Genomic DNA, 20,743 nt, shown 5'->3' with positions numbered 1-20,743 from the left:
AGATAGGGGCAATGACTTGCCCAGAGTCACCCAGTTCCTTTGCCATGGCCGTAACTAGGCATTCTAATACCTATAGTTTGGGGGAGGGGTTATCATCATTTTTTTTAACAGGGGCCAACAGACAGAAACCAGTGCCAAACAGGGATTTGGCAAATCTTCAACAGCTGCAAGAGGAAAGCAGAGGAGCAAAGGGAGCTGATAGAGAGGACTTCAGGAATGTATGTACTTATGGAAGGAAGGTACGTTGAAGATTGTTTCTTCTTTTCATTCCAAAGGGACTTTGTTTTCATAAGCCTGGAAAATTTCCAGCTATTCTCAGGAAAATTTCATAAGATGTCTCTCCAGGACTCATACCTATGGTAGAGAGGATGCTATGGATAGATGCACAGGAACCAAGGTGATGGCAGAGATGGCGTGGAGTGCCACAGTTGTTTAATTTGGGAGAAAAACATAAAAGGGGCCAACAGACAGGCATTTCGACTTTATGTATTCTTAGTAGGGGGTAAAGCAAGAATTAATTTTTCTGTTAATAATTATTAGAATGTACACATTTCATGAAAACTCTTCCCCCTTTGATTTCTACCAAAGATTTTTATTAAGATTTTATTTATTTATCTGTAGAGGGGAAAGGAAGGAGAGAGGGAGAGAAATATCAATGTATGGTTGCCTCTCGTGCGTCCCCTGCTGGGAACTGGCCTGCAACCCAGGCATGTGCCCTGACTGGGAATCAAACCGCGATCTTGTGGTTCGCAGGCCCGCGCTCAATCCACTGAGCTACACCAGCCAGGGCCCAAAGATGTTTTAAGTGTTCTAAAAAACCACCCCAGCATAGGTGGCAATTTCTTTTAGATTCTAGCTCTGTTTTCCTACTCTATATATATCATATGCTCATCATGCAGAAGGAAGCATTTTTAATTTTTCAAGGGTCACAGTAATGGTGCACAGATACTCCCAATGCTTTTCATTCAGCTGCAAACTCTAAAAAAATGGTTAAGAAATAAAATAATAAACCACTTAAAAATGATCTACTTCAGCCTTTAAATGGCATCTAAACCTCAGAAGTCAAATATAGCCAATATTTGTCAAAGTAACTCTAAAAGACTAACGGAACCACAGCACAATGCAATCGTGTAGCCATGGATGTATGATAACTCTAAACAGCAAAAGAGTTGTGAGTTTCAAGAGTTCTTAAGTATTGAAAAGTAGGTGGAGTAGGTCACTGCTTAGATGGCTCTTAGGGATCCTACCTCCTGATAGACACAGTCTCTGGCTGAGGCCATCACAGCTACCCATTGGGGTCACAGACTATTTTCCCTGGACAGAGGTGATCATTCCCACTGAGCTGGTAGGACCTGTGATTGACTTCTAACAAACAGAGTATGGCCAGAGGAAGGGGATATCACTTCCTGGATCAGATTACAAAAGATGGTGACTTCTGTCTTGCCAGAAAACTCTTTGATGAGCAGACTGCCATGTGGGAGAGGTCCCTGTGAGTGAGAACTGAGAGCAACAGTCCAGAATGAACCTTTAGCCAACAGTCCAGAATGAACCAAATCTTGAAACTGACAACCGGAATCTTGAAAATGACAACAAGCTGAGAGCAACAGCTTGGGGTCTGTGAAAGACTGCGATCCTCACCCCAGGAGATGCCTGTGGCCCTGGCTGATGCCTAGATTGCAGTCTTTGAGAGACCCTACACAGAGGACCTAGCTAAGCCATACTGGACTCCTGGTCCACAAAGACTATGAGATAATCAATTGTGCCATTCTAAGCCACTAAGTTTGGGGGTAATGTGCTGTACAGCAATAGATTACTAAAGCAGAAGGGTCATCGCTTTGCCTTTGTATTATGTTGGGAAACCGTGACTTAACATCAGCTAGTATTGCTTAATGGAATCGACATATAAATTGTTATACCGTGAATCATTTTCAGTCAAGACCACATTTTTCAGACTTTGCCAGAACAAGCCTTCCGCCTTGGGGTTGTCAGGCCATTGGAGGATGGAACTCTTGCATATTCTCTGCCGCAGCCTCAAGTACTGAGAGTGCTGTAACACTGGCTCTAGCAAAATAAACACAATCACATCCATATTTTCATCCATCAGCCTCTGCAAGGCCAAGTAGAATGCTGTTTTAAAGCTCCAGCTTTTCGCATACTTTTTCGTTAAAACAAAGATTGTTTTCTTGCTCTGATTGATGCTCTGCATGAGGTTATCGATGATGGCTAATCCTGGGTCCCAATCCCTCTCCTCTAAACAGAGGAGCACATTTTTGTCCTCACTCTCTTCGAGGTGGAAGCGCAGCTCATTAACCACCCAGTCGGTGACAGAGGTATCTTTGGTGTCATAAGAAACATAAGCATCATAGAAAGTTTGGGAGGTGGAAAGAGACCGGTAGCCTTTTATCTTAGCTAAACACACTTGATAGATAAACCAGACATCCCAGTAAAACCAGTGATGAGCCAGGGCAGCCAACATAATCGTAATGGTGATGAAGGATGTGAAGACACATAATATGGCCGCAGTGGCATCTGAAACACATGTGGTTAGCTCTAGAGTCATAATACTCTTCCCTCTTTGATCCCCAGGACTGGAACAAATGACATCTGTCAGCCTAGGAATTGTGACATTCACATTTTTATCCAGCCATCTTCGAAAATCTCCCATGTCACAGGTACACTCAAAAGGGTTTCCATCTAGTTTCAAAAGGGTTAATGTGGTGTTCTTGTCCTTCATTTCAAGCGTGGACCTGTTGATCATTTTTAGCAGGTTGAAACTTAAATCAAGGTGTACCAAACTGCTGTTTTCTGAAAGAAAGCCAGGGGGCAGGTAGAAAATCTTGTTTCCACTCAGTAGTAGAGTCTCAAGAGATTTTGCAAACTTAGATAGGCTATCATCTAAAAAATACAGATGGTTTCTACTTAAGTCGAGCAACTGGAGACAAGAAAAGTTCCGGAGTAATGTCCAGTTAAAGAAATTTAACTTATTATCATTTATGTATAGTTTAGTGAGACTCCTGGGTAAGTTAATAAATGCTTTATTTGGGATATGCACAAGGTTATTAAAGGATAAATCAAGCTGTGTGAGATTCTTGAGATTTTTAAAAATGTACATGTACCTCTTATCTTCACCATTCCACAAAACGTTAAGGCGGTTTCCACTGAAAACTAATTCTTTCAGGGACTCGCTACTCAGGTTGTACTCTGTTAAGGTATAAATGTCATTGTGGCTCAGATTTAAAATTTGCAGCTTCGTTAAATTTTTAATAAATCCTAGACGGTGTGTTACCCCTGCTATTTGGAAATAGTGTGCATTGTAGCTGAGATCTAGAACTTCTAACTCAGGCAATTCATTGAAAGCACTATCATAATCAAAGTCCAGTTTATTGTTTGTAAAATCCAAATATTTGACATGAGGCAGAGCTGAAAATTCACTTCCATTTAATGCTTGACCATTGCCATTTGAAGACAGATTTAAGCAGGAAATGTTAGGAAAAGCTTCAAATTGCTTTTTCCCAATGAAGAAAATACTGTTTAAGCTTAAATCAATGGCTGTGCCATAATGTGTACACTGTCGCTTCATTAAAGGATGGGTGCTGTGATAAAAATTCGAGTGTGGGTCAAACTCACCATCTGCTGAGCGTCGTTTAAGGACATGACTTCGGGCAGTGGAGAGACTTGCAGAACTTGACCTAATATCATCCACCAAGGGCGATATTCTGTTTGCTGACAAATAAATGACTTTCACGTTGGGGATATGCTGGAAAATGCTAAAATTTATTTGCTTAATGAAGTTAATGCCCAAGTCGATAGTCATTAAATTTGAGAGGTTCATCAGGGGCAGGAAGTCTTCATATACAAGTTCCTGGAACACATAACCTTTTAAGTGCAATGCCCGGAGAGATGTGAGATTAGAGAAGTTTGGGGACAGATTAACTCGTTGTGGATATGCTGTCTTTACGTAGTTGTAAGACAAGTCAAGTATTTCTAAGTTGGGCAGTTTTGTTAAAAACTCCCCAGAGGCTATTTCTTGTACCAAATAGTTGAATTCAAGGTGCAGCTCCTTCAGATAAGGCATCTTGTCAAACCAGCTTGCAGGAACCTTCCGGAGGGAAGTGCTAGAGAGGTTGAGGTATTTGAGTTTGGTCAACCTATCAAAAGCATTAGGAGGAATGTAGATCGAGGCATCTCCTGCACAAGGTGTACAGGGAAACGGGGCATTGAAGCACCTTGGACAGTTCCCACTTAAATCTAGTACTGTTAAGTTTTCTAGTTTCTTGAAGTCTGCTTCGCTGATATTGTTGATATTCGTGTTGCTAAGATAAAGTTCTGTTAAGGAGCTTGGCAGGTCGAGGGGCACGCGGGAAAGGTTACTAAAGGACAGTATTAACACCTTCAAATTTGTCATCTCTTCGAACGCTCCTTTTTCTATTTCAAAAGTTTTATTACAAACATTGTCATAATAGCAGTTCCAGCCCAGATTGAGATTTTCCAAATTCTTCAGTCCAGAAGTGTTGTTTTTAGTTACAGAAATTATGTTGTTTTCCACTAAACTAAGTCTTCTCAAAGACCCTGGCAAATCAGACGGTATTTTGTGTAATTGGTTGTTTTCAAGCAGTAACACCGTGAGGTTTTGCAAGTTGAGGAATGCCCCGTCTGTAATATTCATGCCTTTTTTATTTCTATAATAACTTTCCCAGTAGGGCTGTAGCATGGCGTTATGGTTTAGATTGAGTTTAGTAAGATTTTGCAGCCCTTGAAATGATTCATTTGTTATGTGTGTGATTGAATTGTCAGACAAGTCTAGCTCGGTGACATCTTGGCCCACAGTTTGGGGAACTTCTTCAAGTCGACGATTGTTGCACTCTGCAATAACAGAGACACCTTGGATTTTCTCATCACAAGGATAGCTTCTTCTATAATAATCTGCTTTAGTGAAGAACTCCCAGGAATCAAGGATTAGCAGGAAAAGGCAGGTCAGAAGCAAAGCCTGAAGGGTCATATTTTCCTAAGGAAAATCAAAAGTGTAGGCACAATATTAGAGTAGCAATATCTGCCAGGTATTTCATGATGAAATCAACAGTGCTTCACTTACTTTGTGTGAGTCTGGAAGTGGGAGTTCACTTAAAAATTAAATACATTACACTGAATTACACTCAGAACACTTTTAAGTTTTCACTGTGTTCAGCTTCATGGTGCTAAAAGAAGTTGCAGATGGAGCTATGTGAGATTCTGGTGATGAGAAAACCTGGGAAGCTTTTGCAGACGCATTAATCAAGATGCCCCACCACCTGGCTGCTGCCGCTGGACCATGATATGGTTCATAGATCTGTAGCACACAAGCTATAGTTTCAACCTATTAATATAACTTGTATTTTTCCTCTTTAGTCTTCACCCGAGGATATATTTATTGATTTAGAGACAAAGGGGGAGAGGGGAGGGCAGGGAGACAGAGAGATGAGGGGCAGAGAGAGAGAGAGAGAGAGCAACCATTGGTTGCCTCCCACACGCACCCCAACCAAGGATCAAACCCATAACCTAGGCATGTGCCCTGACTGGGGATTGGTCCTGCCACCTTTTCTGGTGTATAGGGCAGTACTCCAACCAACTGAGCCACCTAGCCAGGGCAATATAACTCTTGATGAAACTTTGGTCAGTCCCAAGGAGAGTTTAGATCCAGCTTCTATCATAGTATTATTCATGATCTCCAGGCAAGAGTTGTCTCTATTTTATCTACACAGCCATATCTGATTATTGGCATTTTTCTCCACAATTTTTCTCCACCATCACCATGGTACTATCCATTTTTCTTATCTCCTTATAGGACAGGAAAATGGATACCTTCTATTGTTAACAGTAACCACAAAGTATCAGTTGTGCCAAACATTTTCTCACCCACATCAATGCTCACAACAACACAGCAAGATAGGTTCTATTATTATTTGTATCTTGTAAGTGAAGAAACAAACTCTGAGATTTAAGCAACTTTCAGAAGGGTGACACATTGTAGAGCTGAGACCAATCTGATTCCAACGTCCTTTTATTTAAAATTAAATTGATTGGGGTGACATTGGTTCATAAAATGATATAGGTTTCAGGTGTACAATTCTATCATACGTCATCCGTATATTGTATTGCGTATTCACCACCCCAACCCAAGTCTCCCTCCATCACCGCTTATCCCCTCTGTACCCTCTCCTATCTCCCCCTCCTCCTTTCCCTCTGGCCATCACCATACTGTTGTCTGTGTCTATGAAGGTTTATTCGTTTGTTGTTTGTTTCTTTTAATCTCTTCACCTTTTTCACCCAGCCCCCAACCCCTTTCCCCTCTGCCAGCTGTCTGTCCTCTGTTTCTATGAGTCTGTATTTTGTTTGCTCATTTATTTTGTTCATTGGGCTCCAATATAAATGAGACCATATAGTACTTATCTTTCTCTGACGGCCTTATTTCACTTAGCATAATGCCCTCCAGGTCTGTCCATGCTGTTTGCAAAGGATAAGATTTCCTTCTTGTTTTTACACCCAAGTAGTATTCCACTGTGTAAATGTACCACAGCTTTTTAATTCACATATCTTGGCTATCATAAATAAGGCTTTGATCAACATAGGGGTGCATATATTCTTTCAAATTAGTGTTTTGTGTTTCTTTGGACATATTCCCAGTAGTGGAATCACTGGGGCATAAGGCAGTTCCATTTTTAATGTTTTGAGGAAATTCCATACTGTTTTCCACAGTTGCTGCACCAGTCTGCATTCCCACCAACAATACATGAGGATTCCTTTTCCTTCCCATGCTATACAATCTCATTTTCAAATCTTCCTTATATGAAGCAATGCCTTATTGTAGATAGCACTTAAAATTTTTTTGTGGGACCTGACCAGTGTGGCTCAGTTATTTGGGTGTCATCCCATAAAGCAAAAAGTCTCCAGTTCAATTCCCAGTCAGGGCATATGCCTGGGTTACAGGTTTAGTCTCCAGTTGGAGTGTGTGCAAGAGGTCACTAATTGATCTTTCTCTCCCTCTCTTTCTCCCTTCCTCTCTCTAAAAATTAATTAAGCCCAGCCGTGTAGCTCAGTGGATTGAGTATGGGTAGATTGAGATGAGAGTAGATTTTTATCTTTATCTTAAGAGCAATGCATACCTTTGAACGTTTTAAGCAGAGTGGTCCCATGCTCATTGATTCTATAGTGGTCTCTGGTAAGAGGGCACAGGACTTCAGGAGCAAGATGGTGATAGCTTGAACTAAGTTGGTGGCAATGGAAATGGAGAGAAGTGGATTCAGGAGATACTTAAGAGGTAAAATAGAGACAGCAATAGATGTGTAATGGTGGGGGGAGGATAGCCTGGGTTGCAGGCTAGTTCCCAGCAGGGGACTCACGAGAGGCAACCATACATTGATACTTCTCTCCTTCTCTCCTTCCCTTCCTCTCTGAAGATAAATAAATAAAATATTTTTTAAAAAAGAAGATAGTTTGTGGCCGGGGAGAGGGGGAAGTGAATATTACTCATTACATTTGGTGTGATCTGGAACTGTCTTTAAGAAGGGAATCTAGCAATGAACAGAACAGATTAAAATACCTGCCCATCTGGAGCTTATATTACTAGATAGTGTGTTAGAAGGTGGGAAGTACTATGGAGAAAAATAAAGATGAGAAAGGGGGTGATTATGTAGACTGTCCATCAGCTGGAATTGGTCTGATACTTTTGTCATGATTAGTCTGGGGTGATGGGTTTGGGGGAGGAAGTCCACACAGGTAAATTGTCATTCTAGTCACAGCACACTAAGGGCACATACTAACAACATGACTTCCGATGTTGATGTGCACCTTGATTGCCTGGCGAAGGTAGTGCTTGTTAGGTGCCTATTTTAATTTCTAATTACAGATGAATATCATTAATAATTAATTTATAAAAAGGTCTGTGGGGAACAGATGGCAGGGTGAGGCCAGACTGCAGGCCGTTTGAATGGTAAATAGAGCACTGTTGTTAGATGAAACATTTTTAGGTTGTCACTCCGTCAAGTCCAGAGGACAGGGTTATCCTGTGTGTTCTCACTAGCCTCAAGTTAAGGTCTCAGTATCTAATTTCACATGCAATTTTCTCTCACACAATGCTGAACAATTGAGAACAACCTCTAGGGGGCGCCAGAGACCAGAAGGGGAGCCTTTTGAAATTCACTCTATTTTCAGGATGAACATGGCCTCCCAGGAAGTATGTGGCAATTTATAGTAAATATTATGGTCCTGGCTGGGTAGCTCAGTCGATTGGAGTTTCATTCCCATACACCAAGGTTGTGGGTTCCATCCTTAGTCAGGGCACATACAAAAATCAACCAATGAATGCATGAATAAGTGGAACAACAAACTGACGTTTTCTCTCTCTCTGTCTCTCATTAGTAAATGAAAAATTAAAGTAAATCTTGTGCCATGGAAGTGATCAGAATATTCTGGAGCGGAGTTCTGAATGAATAGTTTGAAATTCCTAACTCTACCCTCTGGAAAGAGTCCTGATGTAAGAACTTGAGTCGACAAGTTCCAAATAATCTCAATTTGAAGAGAACTATGTGGGTGGGAGGAATAGGAAGTGGCCAACAGGCAGCTATCACAGAAGTTGAGGAGAAAACCCGTACTGTTCAAGTCTCTTCATCCACGCCAGGGCCTCACAAAGGTGGGATGGACAGCAAAGGCTCCTCACTCAGGGAATGAGCCCTAACTCGTACCACCCAGCTGGACCTCAGGAGAGACAGAGCACAGAGCTCAAGGCCCCAGCAAGAACTGCATCTCCTCAGCCAAGTTCTTCCTCTTGGCCACGCCCAGGCCTCCGGCTGCCAGAAGTTATGGCTACAAAATGGCTTCGGAGGAAACCAGATCTCATAGTGAGAAGGGATCCAGGGAGAATTTACTCTCATTAAGAAGTAAGCACCCAGCCTGTCGCAAGAAATAGCAACTCTGCAAATAAATTAGAGAAATAGCAATGATGCAAAAGAGAGAGAGAGAGAACTGGCAGCTCTACAAATAAAAGTAGAGGGCAAAGGGCAATTATGCAAATAAAATAGAAAGTAGAACTAAGCAAATAAAACAGAACCTGAGAGGGAGAGCCAGAGAGAGAGAGCGAGAGAGAGAGCGAGAGAGAGAGAGAGAGAGAGCGAGAGAGCGAGCGAGCGAGCGAGAGAGAGAGAGAGAGAGAGAGAGAATATGCTTCTGTTGTTTGACCTAACAGTTGAAGTTTCCCGATAAAGTGACAGGAAAGAACTAGGATCCTAATAAGATCAGAGAAGGCATAAGAGGAGACCACGGCAGACAAAGAACGCAGAGGAAGTTGACAAAGACACTGCGTGTAGGTGGTTGATTATTCGGTGACACAGCAGAGGAGCATTAGGGTCAACCAGAGCCAAGTCCATTCCCATCACGAACGCCTGAAAATGCTCCAGAATTGGAGGCAGCAGTCCTGGCAGGCGGCATGCCAGGGGGCACTGCACAGTGAATGGACTGAGTGAGCGTCTTTGTGAGAAGTTAGACTCCTCTCGGTGCCCTCCCTGAGACTTAATATCTCAAAGGCCAAAAGGTTGAATCCAGAGCCTTTTGAACTGGTTCAAGCCTCCAGGCAACTACCGAAGAGAAAACAGAAGGGTTAAAGAACAGTCTGTATCTGGAGCTTGGAACTCAGACCTCAGCCCCGCCCTGGCTCTGGGGCCTCTGGCAGGTGCGGGCTTATGAGCATCCCACTCCAGCACCCTGGGCAAGAGACTGGAGTGTCTCACTGAGAAAACAGACGGGCACAGTCGCAGTGCTATGAGTACCGAATTTGAGGAGACACCCCAAAACTTAGTCATCAAGATAAATACTAGTTAAGCCCTGGCTGGTGTAGCTCAGTGGATTGAGCATGGGCCTGTGAACCACACGATGGTGGTTCGATTCCCAGTCAGGGCACATGCCTGGGTTGCAGGCCAGTTCCTAGCAGGGGACACACAAGAGGCAACCATACATTGATATTTCTCTCCTTCTCTCCTCCCTTCCCCTCTAAAGATAAGTAAATAAAATCTTTAAAAAAACATAAATACTATTTTAGAAGATTAAAATCCCCGATGGAGAAAATATCAGCATTTTAAACAAAGACAGACTCTGACCCTGTACTCACCAGGCTTTGCTTCACCCGCCTTGCTCAGTTCTGGCTCCAAAAAAAGTCAATGTACTAAAATAGGCAACCAGCCAGCGATCCGATTTGGGCAGTTTGATTTTTTTTTAAATACAACATTAAAACATTATTGATCTTGATTACTGAGATGTTTGGCATCTGCCCTCTCTTAAATTTTGCACCTGAAGTGAGTGCCCTACTTGCCTGCCCTTAGTCCTGTCTGGTACCACGGAAAAGATCTTGGGGGACACTGGCAAACCCTAGCCAAGAGCTGATCACACCCACTCAGCCTGTCCTTGCCATCGGAGCTTCTGATCAGCTCTTTGGTGCCCCTGTCAATAACAGCAGGCTCCAGTCACCTGGGAAGTCACCACAAGAAAAAATCAGAGACCCAGTAGTTAGCAGCATCAGGACCTCTGGCTGCCAGGACAGCACTTCACGGTTTCCTTTATTCATGCAGGTTCTGTTTTGTGCAGGTTCATGACTCCCTCTCTGCATTTCTGAAATCCTAAAAGACCTGAGCCCCAGATTTTGTTTCATTTTTCGCAACGTCTTTGGCTATCTAAACGGACCCAAGGCTACTGTCCTCTACAGTTACCCGCGTAGCGTGAGCATTCTGGTTTCCTAGCATATCATCTTGTTAAAATATGAATTCTGAACTTTGACACAATTCTGGCCCATGGGTCCCAGATGAGGGATTGTGGATCACTACTTAAATCCACTTCATTGGGGACACACGAGCATGTCCCAAGTTTTCTTTGGCATGTGTCGAATTGGGAAATAGAATGTGGTTGTCAGCGAGGCCAAGTTGTGATGAATACTCATGGGCCCAAGTCACTTTGGCCTCCGTGGGTCCCTTCCTCCATTAAAAAAAAAACAGTAAAAATTGCCCTGGCCAAGTGGCTCAGTTGGTTGGAGCATCATCCCCATACACAAAGTGTTGTGGGTTCAATCCTGGTCAGGATAGCACCTAGATTGCAGGTTTGATTTCTGGTCAGGATGCTTACGGGAGGCACCCAAATCAATGCTTCTCTCTCAAAAATCAATAAACATATCCTTGGGTGAGGATTTTGACAACACAGTAAAAATTATATTTTATAATCCCATTGGTATTCAATAGAAAAATGAATATAATACAGACTGGACTATATTCAGTATTTGGCTGATTTCTAAAAACATTAAAATCTTTGCCTAAAGTGGGCCCTAGGCCCTGAGCCTTCTGTGCCTAAGGAGAAGTTGGCCTGCCTGGGTTGCCAATGATGGCACGATGGAGCTCAGGTCAGGTTCCCCGGGGACAAGCGGGAGAAACGTCCTGGAGAGTAAATCCAGTAATCAATTGGGAGCTGCTGATGTAAAGAGCCAGGATGGGCAGAATAGAGAATCCAAACACAAAAGTGCTACAGGTTGAATTGTGTCCCCCCCAAAAAAAGGTATGTTGAAGTAGTTTCACCCTCTGTACATGTGAACATGGCCTAATTTGGAAATGGGGTCCTTGAAGATGGAATCAAGTTAAGATGGGTCATACTGGCTTGGTGTGGGCCCTAATCCAATGACTCATACCCTTAAAGGGGTATGTGCTCAGGGTAAGACCCCAATGGACATCCAAAACACAATTTTAAAGCATCACTGCAGATGCCCTGACGGAGGTGGCTCAGTGGGTTGGGCATCGTACTACAAAGCAAAAGGTTGTTGGTTCAATTCCCAGTCAGGGCATGTGCCTGGGTTGCAAGTTCAGCCCCTGGTCGGGACACAGACAAGAGGCAACGGACATTCCCATGTTTCTCTCCCTTTCTCCTTTCCTTCCCCTCTCTCTAAAAATAAATAAATAAAATCTAAGAAAAGAAGAGCGAACACCAGTGCAGTTTGAAGAGTAGTCTGCCTCACCTGTGGACCCCTGAGAGTAAGAGTGAGCCAAGGGGGCACCCCCAGGACCCAGCCCCAGGGGGCAGGGGGTAAAGGCTGCAGGCAGGGTAGAGTCTGGGTTCAAAAAGACTGATCCTGCCAGGTGAGGCTGAAATGAATTCTGCAGGTTTTCTAAGGTGAAGGTGGGGTGCCAGCTGCCTAAAGCTGCCTTCCTGGAGTAAAGGGCTTTTTATCTTTTCACGCCCCTTTCCTAGGTTACATGCAGGCATTTGGCAACGACGCTTCCTTCCTTCTCTCCTTTCCAAGGTTTCCTTTACCAAGACATGCTTTGCCTTAGCTCATCTCCCCCCATTCGCAGGATGGGTCCTGCTCCTGTCCCCGGACACAGCAGTGTCGCGAGAACCTATTGGTCAGAAGATTCATTCCTCCCAACTGAATTACTGAGTTGTTTGCACACGATGAGGAATTCAACCAGAACTGATTTTTTGCCAAACTGGATATATTTCTAATTTCTCATGGGTGCTGATTCATTTGTAGTTGACTGTTGACCACTGGCATATTATGGAAGTGAATGAATGAAGAAATGGTTGTACAGATAGGATCTGTCACCTTAGTTGAAACTGACAATAATATTTTATTTTATCCAACAATACATACCATATTTTACCCAAATTCCATGGACTCATGAACAGCTTTGGAGATGAAAGAAACCACTACCACAGTAAATGCACAAATCAATGAGCAGATGGACCTTGATTTTCTATGAGAAGTTATGTTATTTGAATTTTGAGAAATATGGTCGGGAGCATTTGGTGAGTGGTTTACCACAAGGCACACACTGCATTGAGTACAAGTCACTTTCTCGTTCAGCCCTCCTAAAATGAAGGGGGGAATAGAACAACTGTAATGGTATAATCAATAAACTATATTTTTAAAAAAAGAAAAAATAATCAGTCAGAGGGTGCTTTCACAAGCCCTCATTTTATAGACATGGAGCCTGAGGCTCAGAAAGGCTAAGTTACCCAGGGTCGCTCAGATGGTAGGTGGCAGAGCTGAAACTGAGTCAACAGGTACCTGAATAGTGAACCAATTGGTAGAGCGAGAATCAAGAGGCTAGTTAACAATTATCTGTTTCTTTTAAGATTTTATTTATTTGTTAGAGAGAGGGGAACAGAGGGAGAAAAAGAGGGAGAGAAACATTGATTGCTGCCTCTTGTATGTGCCCTGGCTGGGAACCAGCCCACAACCCTGGCATGTGCCCCTACCAGGAATCAAACTAGCAACCCTTCAGTTCGCAGGCTGGTGTTCAACCCACTGAGCCACACCAACCAGGGAGGGCAGCAATGATCTGGTTTTGATTATCAGCAGAGATACCATAGCCATACCTGGAACCTTCAGGGTTCAAATGCCGGGGTGGATTACCGACCTTGCCTTTCGGCAGTGATCAGTTTATAACAGTTAATCCTATACGAGAACTGGAAATGCACTGATTTCAGACATGTACACAAGCTAGCAGCTCTCTCTAACCACCTGAAAAGTCAACACAGCCTTTAGTTGCTAATGCTGATCCAGAACCATGGGTTACCCATTTAAATTTACTATGTCCTTGTAGCCCAATAGTCATAAATTGGGGATAATACTTTAAAAATAACAAATCCCTCAACTCCATTTAAAAACTCAGTTGAACTCAAATATATTCCATTGGACTGATGTTCCCCTTAAGAGAATTTTTTACTTTTTATTTTTAATCTTCACCTAAGGATATAGTTATTGATGCTAAAGCAAGAAGAAAGGAGACAGAAAGAGAATGAGAAGCACTGATGTGAGAGAGAAACACTGATTGGTTGCCTCTCATACATGCCCCAACCGGGGATCAAACCTGCCACCTAGGTATGTGCCCTGACTGGGGATGGAACCCCCAACTGTTTGGTATACAAGATGATGCTCCAGCCAACTGAGCTAGCCAGCCAGGATGTCCCTTGAATAAGTTCTGGAGGTGGCACTAAGACACACTTAGAACCAACATCCAATAGTGACATCCTCTCCCTTCAGACACAACCCGATACTCAGTAAGTCTGGCATTTCCATGAGGCAGCCTCCTATCTCATGAACCCACACTGTTTGGGAGTTATTACATGCGAGGATGAGCAGCAGTGATTGTACGAGAGAATGAACTCCAACTGCCTTCTCCGTGATCCACAGCCTCAGCTGTTTAGACAAGGCACACCCAGAGCTCTCATTTTATTTGCAGAAATCACACCCAGAAGCTAATGGAGAAACTTCAGGTCTCCCAAAGCCTTGAAATTGGCTTCCCTTTCTGTCCAAATAAGAGCAGTGCATCTGATTTTGAAAATTTTCTGTATAGCAGGCCGCTTTGCCTATATTTAGAGTTGTTTCAACACTAAACTGTTTTTTAATGTTATTTATTTATTTTAGAGAGAGTGGAGGGGAGGGAGAAAGAGAGGGAAACAGAAACATTGATGTGAGAAACATTGATCAGTTGCCTCTCGTACATGCCCCGACCGGGACCAAAGCTGCAACCCAGGCATGTTTCCTGAACAGGAATAGAACCCGTAACCTTTCGCTTTGTGGGATGACACCCAACCCAATGAGCCACACTGGTCAGGGCTCAATACTAAACCCTTTAATGTGTATTTGCTCATTCACCACTTTCTTCGTTCATACTATTTGGCCACCAAACCATACTTCAGGGTTGGAAATCACATTTTGTCAGAAAGCTTTGTTAAAGGAATAGAAGTAGCTTACCGTTCTCCTGCTGTCAGCCCTTGTAAGTTCTCATTCCACAGCCGGCACGCAGCCCTACAGAGTGGTACCCTCTGTGCAGTGGGAGCGCGCAGAGAGGAGAAACTGACTAACTTCCTGAAAGTGTTGGCTTTACCATCAGTGAAACCTAGCATGTGGTTTGCAGAAGTTTATTCGCAAAGAAGGGAACTTGTGATTTCTTAACTGTTGCCAAATCATTTATTGACCATGCTTTAAAATTTCAAAACTGAAATCGGGGGGGGGGAGGGGAGTCATTTATAAAATGATTTAAATATAGCCTGAGCCAGACATATCCAGTGTATTTTTGTGAGTTTCTGTGTCTCTGTGTGTAGGTGGGGGAGGGTTCTTGCCAAACTGGTAATACCATTTAGTTCTGGAGAGCAGGTTTGGGAGAAAATGAGGGAGAGAGATGGAAACATTTTTCCTCTCACTTAGAAAACTCTAGAGCGTTTTTTTAAAGTTTGCCATAAATCTCTTATGTGCCATCTTTTGTTATATAATTTACAGATATAAATAACATTTGCATTACTTCATCTTCATTCCACACATTTCCAGGATGGCATGAGCAAGGTGGGTGTGGGTTCTCTACCAGGCTGTGGCCACAGAGAAGCCATCTTTCTCCTGGGTGTCCCTGCACTAAGCCAGCATGTGGCACATAGTATGAGCTCCATAACTGTTCATTAAATGAATGAGTGAGTGCATGGATGAGCATGAGAATTCATTCATGAGGCCAGAAAACTTAATTTCCTGATTTGGCTTGATAAGTGCATTGGATTGTAAGCTCTGTCTCAGAGGCTTAACCTAGAACAGAGGTCAGCAAACTGCGGCTTGTGAGCCAAGCCTGGCCCAGGGGTGAAGAACTTTTACAGAGGAACATTTTCTATCGATCTGATGGTAAACAACACTAACTTTATTTGTGAGCAAATGTTTCAAGGGAAACCAAGAGACTGGGTGCTGGCTGCCAGATGAGGTCTTCAAGCTTATTATCACAAAGGGTATTGGTGAGCGGACGAAGCCACGGGCTAGGGCGACAGCATGGATGGACCTAGAGAACATGATGCTCAGTGAAACAAGCCAATCAGAGAAAGACAAATGCCATATGATCTGACTCATATGTGGAATCTAATGAACGTACTGAACTGACGAGGAAAACAGAGACAGACTCATAGATACAGAACAGGCTGACAGCTGCGTAGGGTTAGGGGCTGGGAGGATTGAGCAAAAAGGAAAAAGGACTCATGGACACAGACAACAGTGTGGAGATTGGAGGTGGGGAGGGGAGTATAAGGAGACTAGATAGTAATGGGAAAATACAATAAAAAATAAAAAGTAAGTAAAAACGACTGCAGTCTGTGCTGAGGAAGACCCCTTCAGGTTGGAGCATTTGTCAGCCTTTCTAGGCTTCCGGGACACAGTGTGCCATCCAATTACAGGCCACTTAATTGGGATTTCATAAAGCATGGCGCACAGTGGGGTTATACTTACAAACAGTCCACTGCCTATGCCTGGCACACTCATCAAAATTAACCAGAGATTTAAATCAAATGAGCCTTCCCAGGTTTTCCCACACAACCAGTAACCATAAAAGATGAAAATGGAATCAACAGCAGGGTAGGGCTGGACAGTCACAGCAAACCAAGAGTTCAGTCCCCCAAGGAAAGTGACCAGAGGGTCCAGCCCTCTGCCTGAGCCCAGAAACTGGCCCTCATGGGCCACGTGTGCTCTGCAAGTCCTGCCCTGTGAGGGCACAAAGCTCCTGGGAGTCTCTTTTCGTTCTTCCCCTTCCCATCCATGCTGACACAGACCTTTATTTCACAATGCAGATGATCTGTCATTAAGTGCCCCTGCCTGGCAAGCCTACAAGGCAGTGTGGGTGGCCCAGAAACACAATCACCAGCTGCAGCAGATGAGCCTCTCTGAGTCCCAGCTTCCTCGTCTCCAATGGGGGACGGTCCTCCTGTGGTAGCTTTGAGGATCACGTGTTCATGCGTGTGGAAGCCTCAGAACAGTCGCTGGCACAGCATAAGCACTCCACAAGTAGACCTAGTGTTGTCGTTATTAGTAATGTTGTCGCTGTGAGATTCCTTCATCTATTATTGGCTGTTGCCCACGGTAGGCCAGGAGAAGCACTCGCAGGACGCTGGCCACAACCCTTTGCTGCAGTGTCAGTGGGCACCGGAGCACTGAGGGGGCAGCAGATGGCTCCTTCCTATCAAGGCTGTAGCAAAAAGTGCCACGTATGGAAGTATCATGGAGCCCTGGAGATGACTCAAGACCTAGGACAATACCAGGTGCCAGGAACCAGTTGTTTATCAAAAAAAAAAGAAAGAAAGAAAGAAAGAACATTAAATATGGAAAAGGCTAAAGTGGAAGGAGTCATGTAAAAGAAACATTTATTAAAAGGTTTCACTTATTTATTTTTAGACAGAGAGGAAGAAGGGAGGGAGAAAGAGAGGGAGGGAAACATCAGTGTGTGGTTGCCTCTTGCGTGCCCCCTACTGGGGACCCAGCCCACAACCCAGGCATGTGCCCTGATTGGGAATTGAACCATGATCCTCTGGTTTGTGGGCCAGTGCTCAATCCACTGAGCCACACCAGCCAGGGCAAAAAGAAACATTTTCCAAGCAAAGGATTTGGATGAACATTGGATAAAGAAATACATAAGAGGGACACAAGGCCAGATCTGATCGGAGCGCATCTTGATTTTCAGTTGTGGCACAGAGCTCTTGAAGGGACAGCAAACTGCCCTTCCCTGGTCAGCACAGACACAGGTCGGATAGGCTGCAGGACTCAGCCACAAGTAATAGGTATTGCCAGTCTCGTGGTCCTCCTCCCCACCTTTCCCTTCCTCCCTCACTGCTGGGTGCCTTAACCCAGACTTCCTCAACCCTCTCTGTGGTAGCGCTCACCCTGCCTCACACCTACCCCATGATGCTCATTCCCAACTGCAACTGGTTCTTCTCCATTCATCCTATTATTTCTCATTTCACACAAAAGCTTCAAGAGCTAGGCTGCACAGCACCTCAGTACCTGTTGGAAAAATGGTGGCCCTCTGGTGGAACAAGTTCATTAAAGGCACTCTTCCTGTGGACTGAGTAGCCCCAAATCAGAGCCCAGAGATAGGTAAGAGAAGGGAGGGAGGGACTGCAGCCGCACTTGGCCATATGTCCAACTAACCTTCAGCTGTAGCCAGCCTGTGCAACTGTGCATAGGGGCCCAGCTAAACTAAACGGAAGGCCATTTCATTGTGATGAATGGGACCATTTCCTTCTGTTGGCATGTCTAAGTACACAGATACAGGGACAAGGCAGGCTTCCTGCAGTCCTCTGCAAATTCCCTTTTCTGAGTCAGTCCCAAGTTGCAAGCAATTATGTGAAAACCCGTGTCTTTCCATCAGTTACAACACATTCCTGTTTCCTGAAGTCAGTGTCTCCTACATAATTAGCCAAGATACTACCCAAGCACCCCCCAGAAGACAGAAAATCAGAGTACTGTCGAGCGGGAAGTGCCCCGTAATTTTCTGGATGAGGGAACCAAAGCTGAAGGTCAAGAGTGCAGTAAGCGGTAGAAGCAGCAGATGGGAGTCGGAACTCTCACTGCTGCACTTCCGCTCTTGTGTTCTCTTAGCTTCTCCCTTCACAAATGCCCTAGGTGAAAAGCCAAACAGTATGGAGTATTTGATCAGCACTTTGAGAAGAGGATGAGGGTGCATTTTCTGGCTCCCATCAACCCTTTGTTCTTATTCCCCACCTGTTTTGTTAGAATGTGATCGTAATCATTATCTGTTCACCGAAGGACTGCATATATGCGGACATTAATACCTGCTGTTCTGCTCTGACTGGTGTGGCTCAATGGGTTGCGTGGCAGTCCCACAGACTTAAAAGATGCTGGTTTGATGTCCGGTCAGGGCGCATGCCTGGCTTGTGGGCCAGGTCCCGGGTTGGCAGCGGCGGCGAGTGGCAAACGATCCACGTTCCTGTTGCACATCAACGTTTCTCTCCCTTTCTCCCTCTGCCCCCCTCCCTCTAAAAATGAAAAAAGAGGCCCTGGCTGGTGTAGCTCAGTGGATTGAGCGCAGGCCTGCGAACCAGACGATCGCAGTTCGATTCCCAGTCAGGGCACATGCCTGGGTTGTAGGCTGGTTCCTTGCAGGCTAACTACCAGCAAGGGATGCACAAAAGGCAACCATACAATCATGTTTCTCTCCCTCTCTCCTTCCCCTCTAAAGATAAATAAACAAATAAAAAATAAAAATAAAAATGAAAAAAGGAGCAGTTCCAAAAGCTGTAGCCCAGTTATAGATGTATGAAACACATAAAACAACACGTAAAACAGCATTCCCTCTCCTTGGACAAGATTATACTGCAGCTTGGAGAAGAGAAGATGGTCAGAGACGAGTGTAAAAGAGGGATGCTAGTTGGGTTGGACTGTGGGAAGTTCAGGGGCAGGCAACACTTAGAACCCTCGGGTAGGTTTGGGGAATCAGGAGTGCTCAAAACCTCTTCCTCGTATCCCACCTGAAACTGTGACGAGGGGCAGTGTCTAGAATTTTCTTCACTGCCAAGGTGTGGCAGCAAGGTAGAACCGATGCTGGAGGGGCAAGGTCCTGGTGTGGACCCAAAGCCTGAGCCAAGAGGGTCCCTGGCTCTGCGCAGGAAAGCATTCCAGACGTGAGTTAGACAAGAGGTTAAAGTAGAAAAGCAGGTTGTACTGAGAAGCAGGAACAAGCAAGAAAAGCCACTCCACGGACAATAGAGGAGGAAGAGACAGCCCAACCGTCTCTAGAACGTGAGCTTGTATCGCTCCTTAATACCGAGGGAAAATGGCTGGTATGGGAAAACAGAGAGTGGGAAAACCATTGGGATTAACGTTAACCCTTACAAGCCATATTTTGCGGCCTGTTTTCCCTTTATGGTGTGGGTAAATGATAAGCTAACAGGTGAGTGGCTGTTTATCAGGAATAGCTACATGCAGGAATTTTCTTTGTCTGCAGGCGCCTTCCTCTTGGTCTGCTTGCATCTCTGGTCAGCGGAATAGCCTGCCAGGCAGCACATTCCGACCCCTGACTTCGCTTTGTTTGACCTTACTTTGCACAGTGCCCGTGCCCTCTCCTATATTAGAACTTTCACGCAAAGAGGGCCAGAGACAGCAGGCCGGGTTTGCGCTGAGCCCCAGAATGTCAGGGAGGGAAATGCTTCAGAGAAGACAGTGAAAACTGGTTGGGACACAGAGGGTTTCAGAGTCAGGTGGAGGGGACAGTGGATGGCAGTGTGAACTAACAGTCTCTGGTTGAAGGGGTTGGTTGACAGAGCAAGACCATCCTGTGTGATTGTTCCATTGCACCTACAGTCAGATGGAAATGTTTTCATAGCGGGCAGAGACCTTGGGGGGAAGAGGAAGTTTTTATAAAAGCCCAGAAGGGCTTGGTCAAAAGTTGAGCTTCTTCGAGGGGAAAGGCTAGAATCAACTGTGTGGCCCTGTGTTGGTGCTGGAGACATCAGTATAAACCCGTATTTAGCTTAATACAGATACTGATGGACACACATAAAACAATTTTGCTGCTAACAGGCAGCACCCCTGATATGATGTGTCAAGAATGACACTCCACCTCTGTGGGTCTGGCTCCTCACAGCTCATAACCTCAGTGTCAGGATAATCAAATGATAAAAACGACAACCCCAAACTGAGACTACAAAAGAGCTGACCAGTGCCCCTCAAAACTGGCCAGGTGCTCAAAGGCAAGGACAATCTGAGAGACTGTCACAGCTGATTAGAGCCTAAGGAGACGTGACAACTAAATGTAATGTGATATGTGGAACAGTAAACAAAATCTAACGAAAAGCAAAGAAAGTATGCAGTTTAATAATAATGTAGCTATGTTGGTTTATCAGTTGTGACCAATGTATCACAGTAATATATAGGGTTAACAGTAAGGGCTCTGTTCTGTCTTTGCAAGTTTTCTGT

General features: G+C 44.3%; 1 protein-coding gene across 2 annotated transcripts; it reads right to left on the bottom strand.

Annotated features, from left to right (window-relative positions):
• Positions 1-1,610: 1,610 nt before the first annotated feature.
• Positions 1,611-14,881, bottom strand: TLR8 (toll like receptor 8). 2 transcript variants are annotated; one of them, XM_037046302.1, is made up of 3 exons: positions 14,762-14,881; positions 9,545-9,605; positions 1,611-5,005 (listed from the first exon to the last, which is right to left on the bottom strand). In XM_037046302.1, exon 3 carries the CDS (start codon positions 4,997-4,999, stop codon positions 1,877-1,879), a length of 3,123 nt encoding a protein of 1,040 aa, XP_036902197.1. In that variant the 5' UTR covers positions 5,000-5,005; positions 9,545-9,605; positions 14,762-14,881; the 3' UTR covers positions 1,611-1,876. The 2 variants fall into 2 exon arrangements, with proteins under 2 accessions (XP_036902197.1, XP_036902196.1); XM_037046301.1 differs by lacking the exon at positions 9,545-9,605.
• Positions 14,882-20,743: the final 5,862 nt, after the last annotated feature.

Source organism: Sturnira hondurensis, unplaced genomic scaffold (genome assembly GCF_014824575.4).
Source record: "Sturnira hondurensis isolate 20B ecotype Veracruz unplaced genomic scaffold, ASM1482457v3 Scaffold0005220, whole genome shotgun sequence".
Taxonomy (NCBI): domain Eukaryota; kingdom Metazoa; phylum Chordata; class Mammalia; order Chiroptera; family Phyllostomidae; genus Sturnira; species Sturnira hondurensis.
Note: the sequence above shows the minus strand (reverse complement) of the source record. Positions and strands in the feature narration are given on the sequence as shown.

Coding starts and splice junctions, on each gene's coding strand:
- TLR8 (XM_037046302.1), bottom strand. CDS start 4,999: ATGACCCTTCAGGCTTTGCTTCTGACCTGCCTTTTCCTGCTAATCCTT.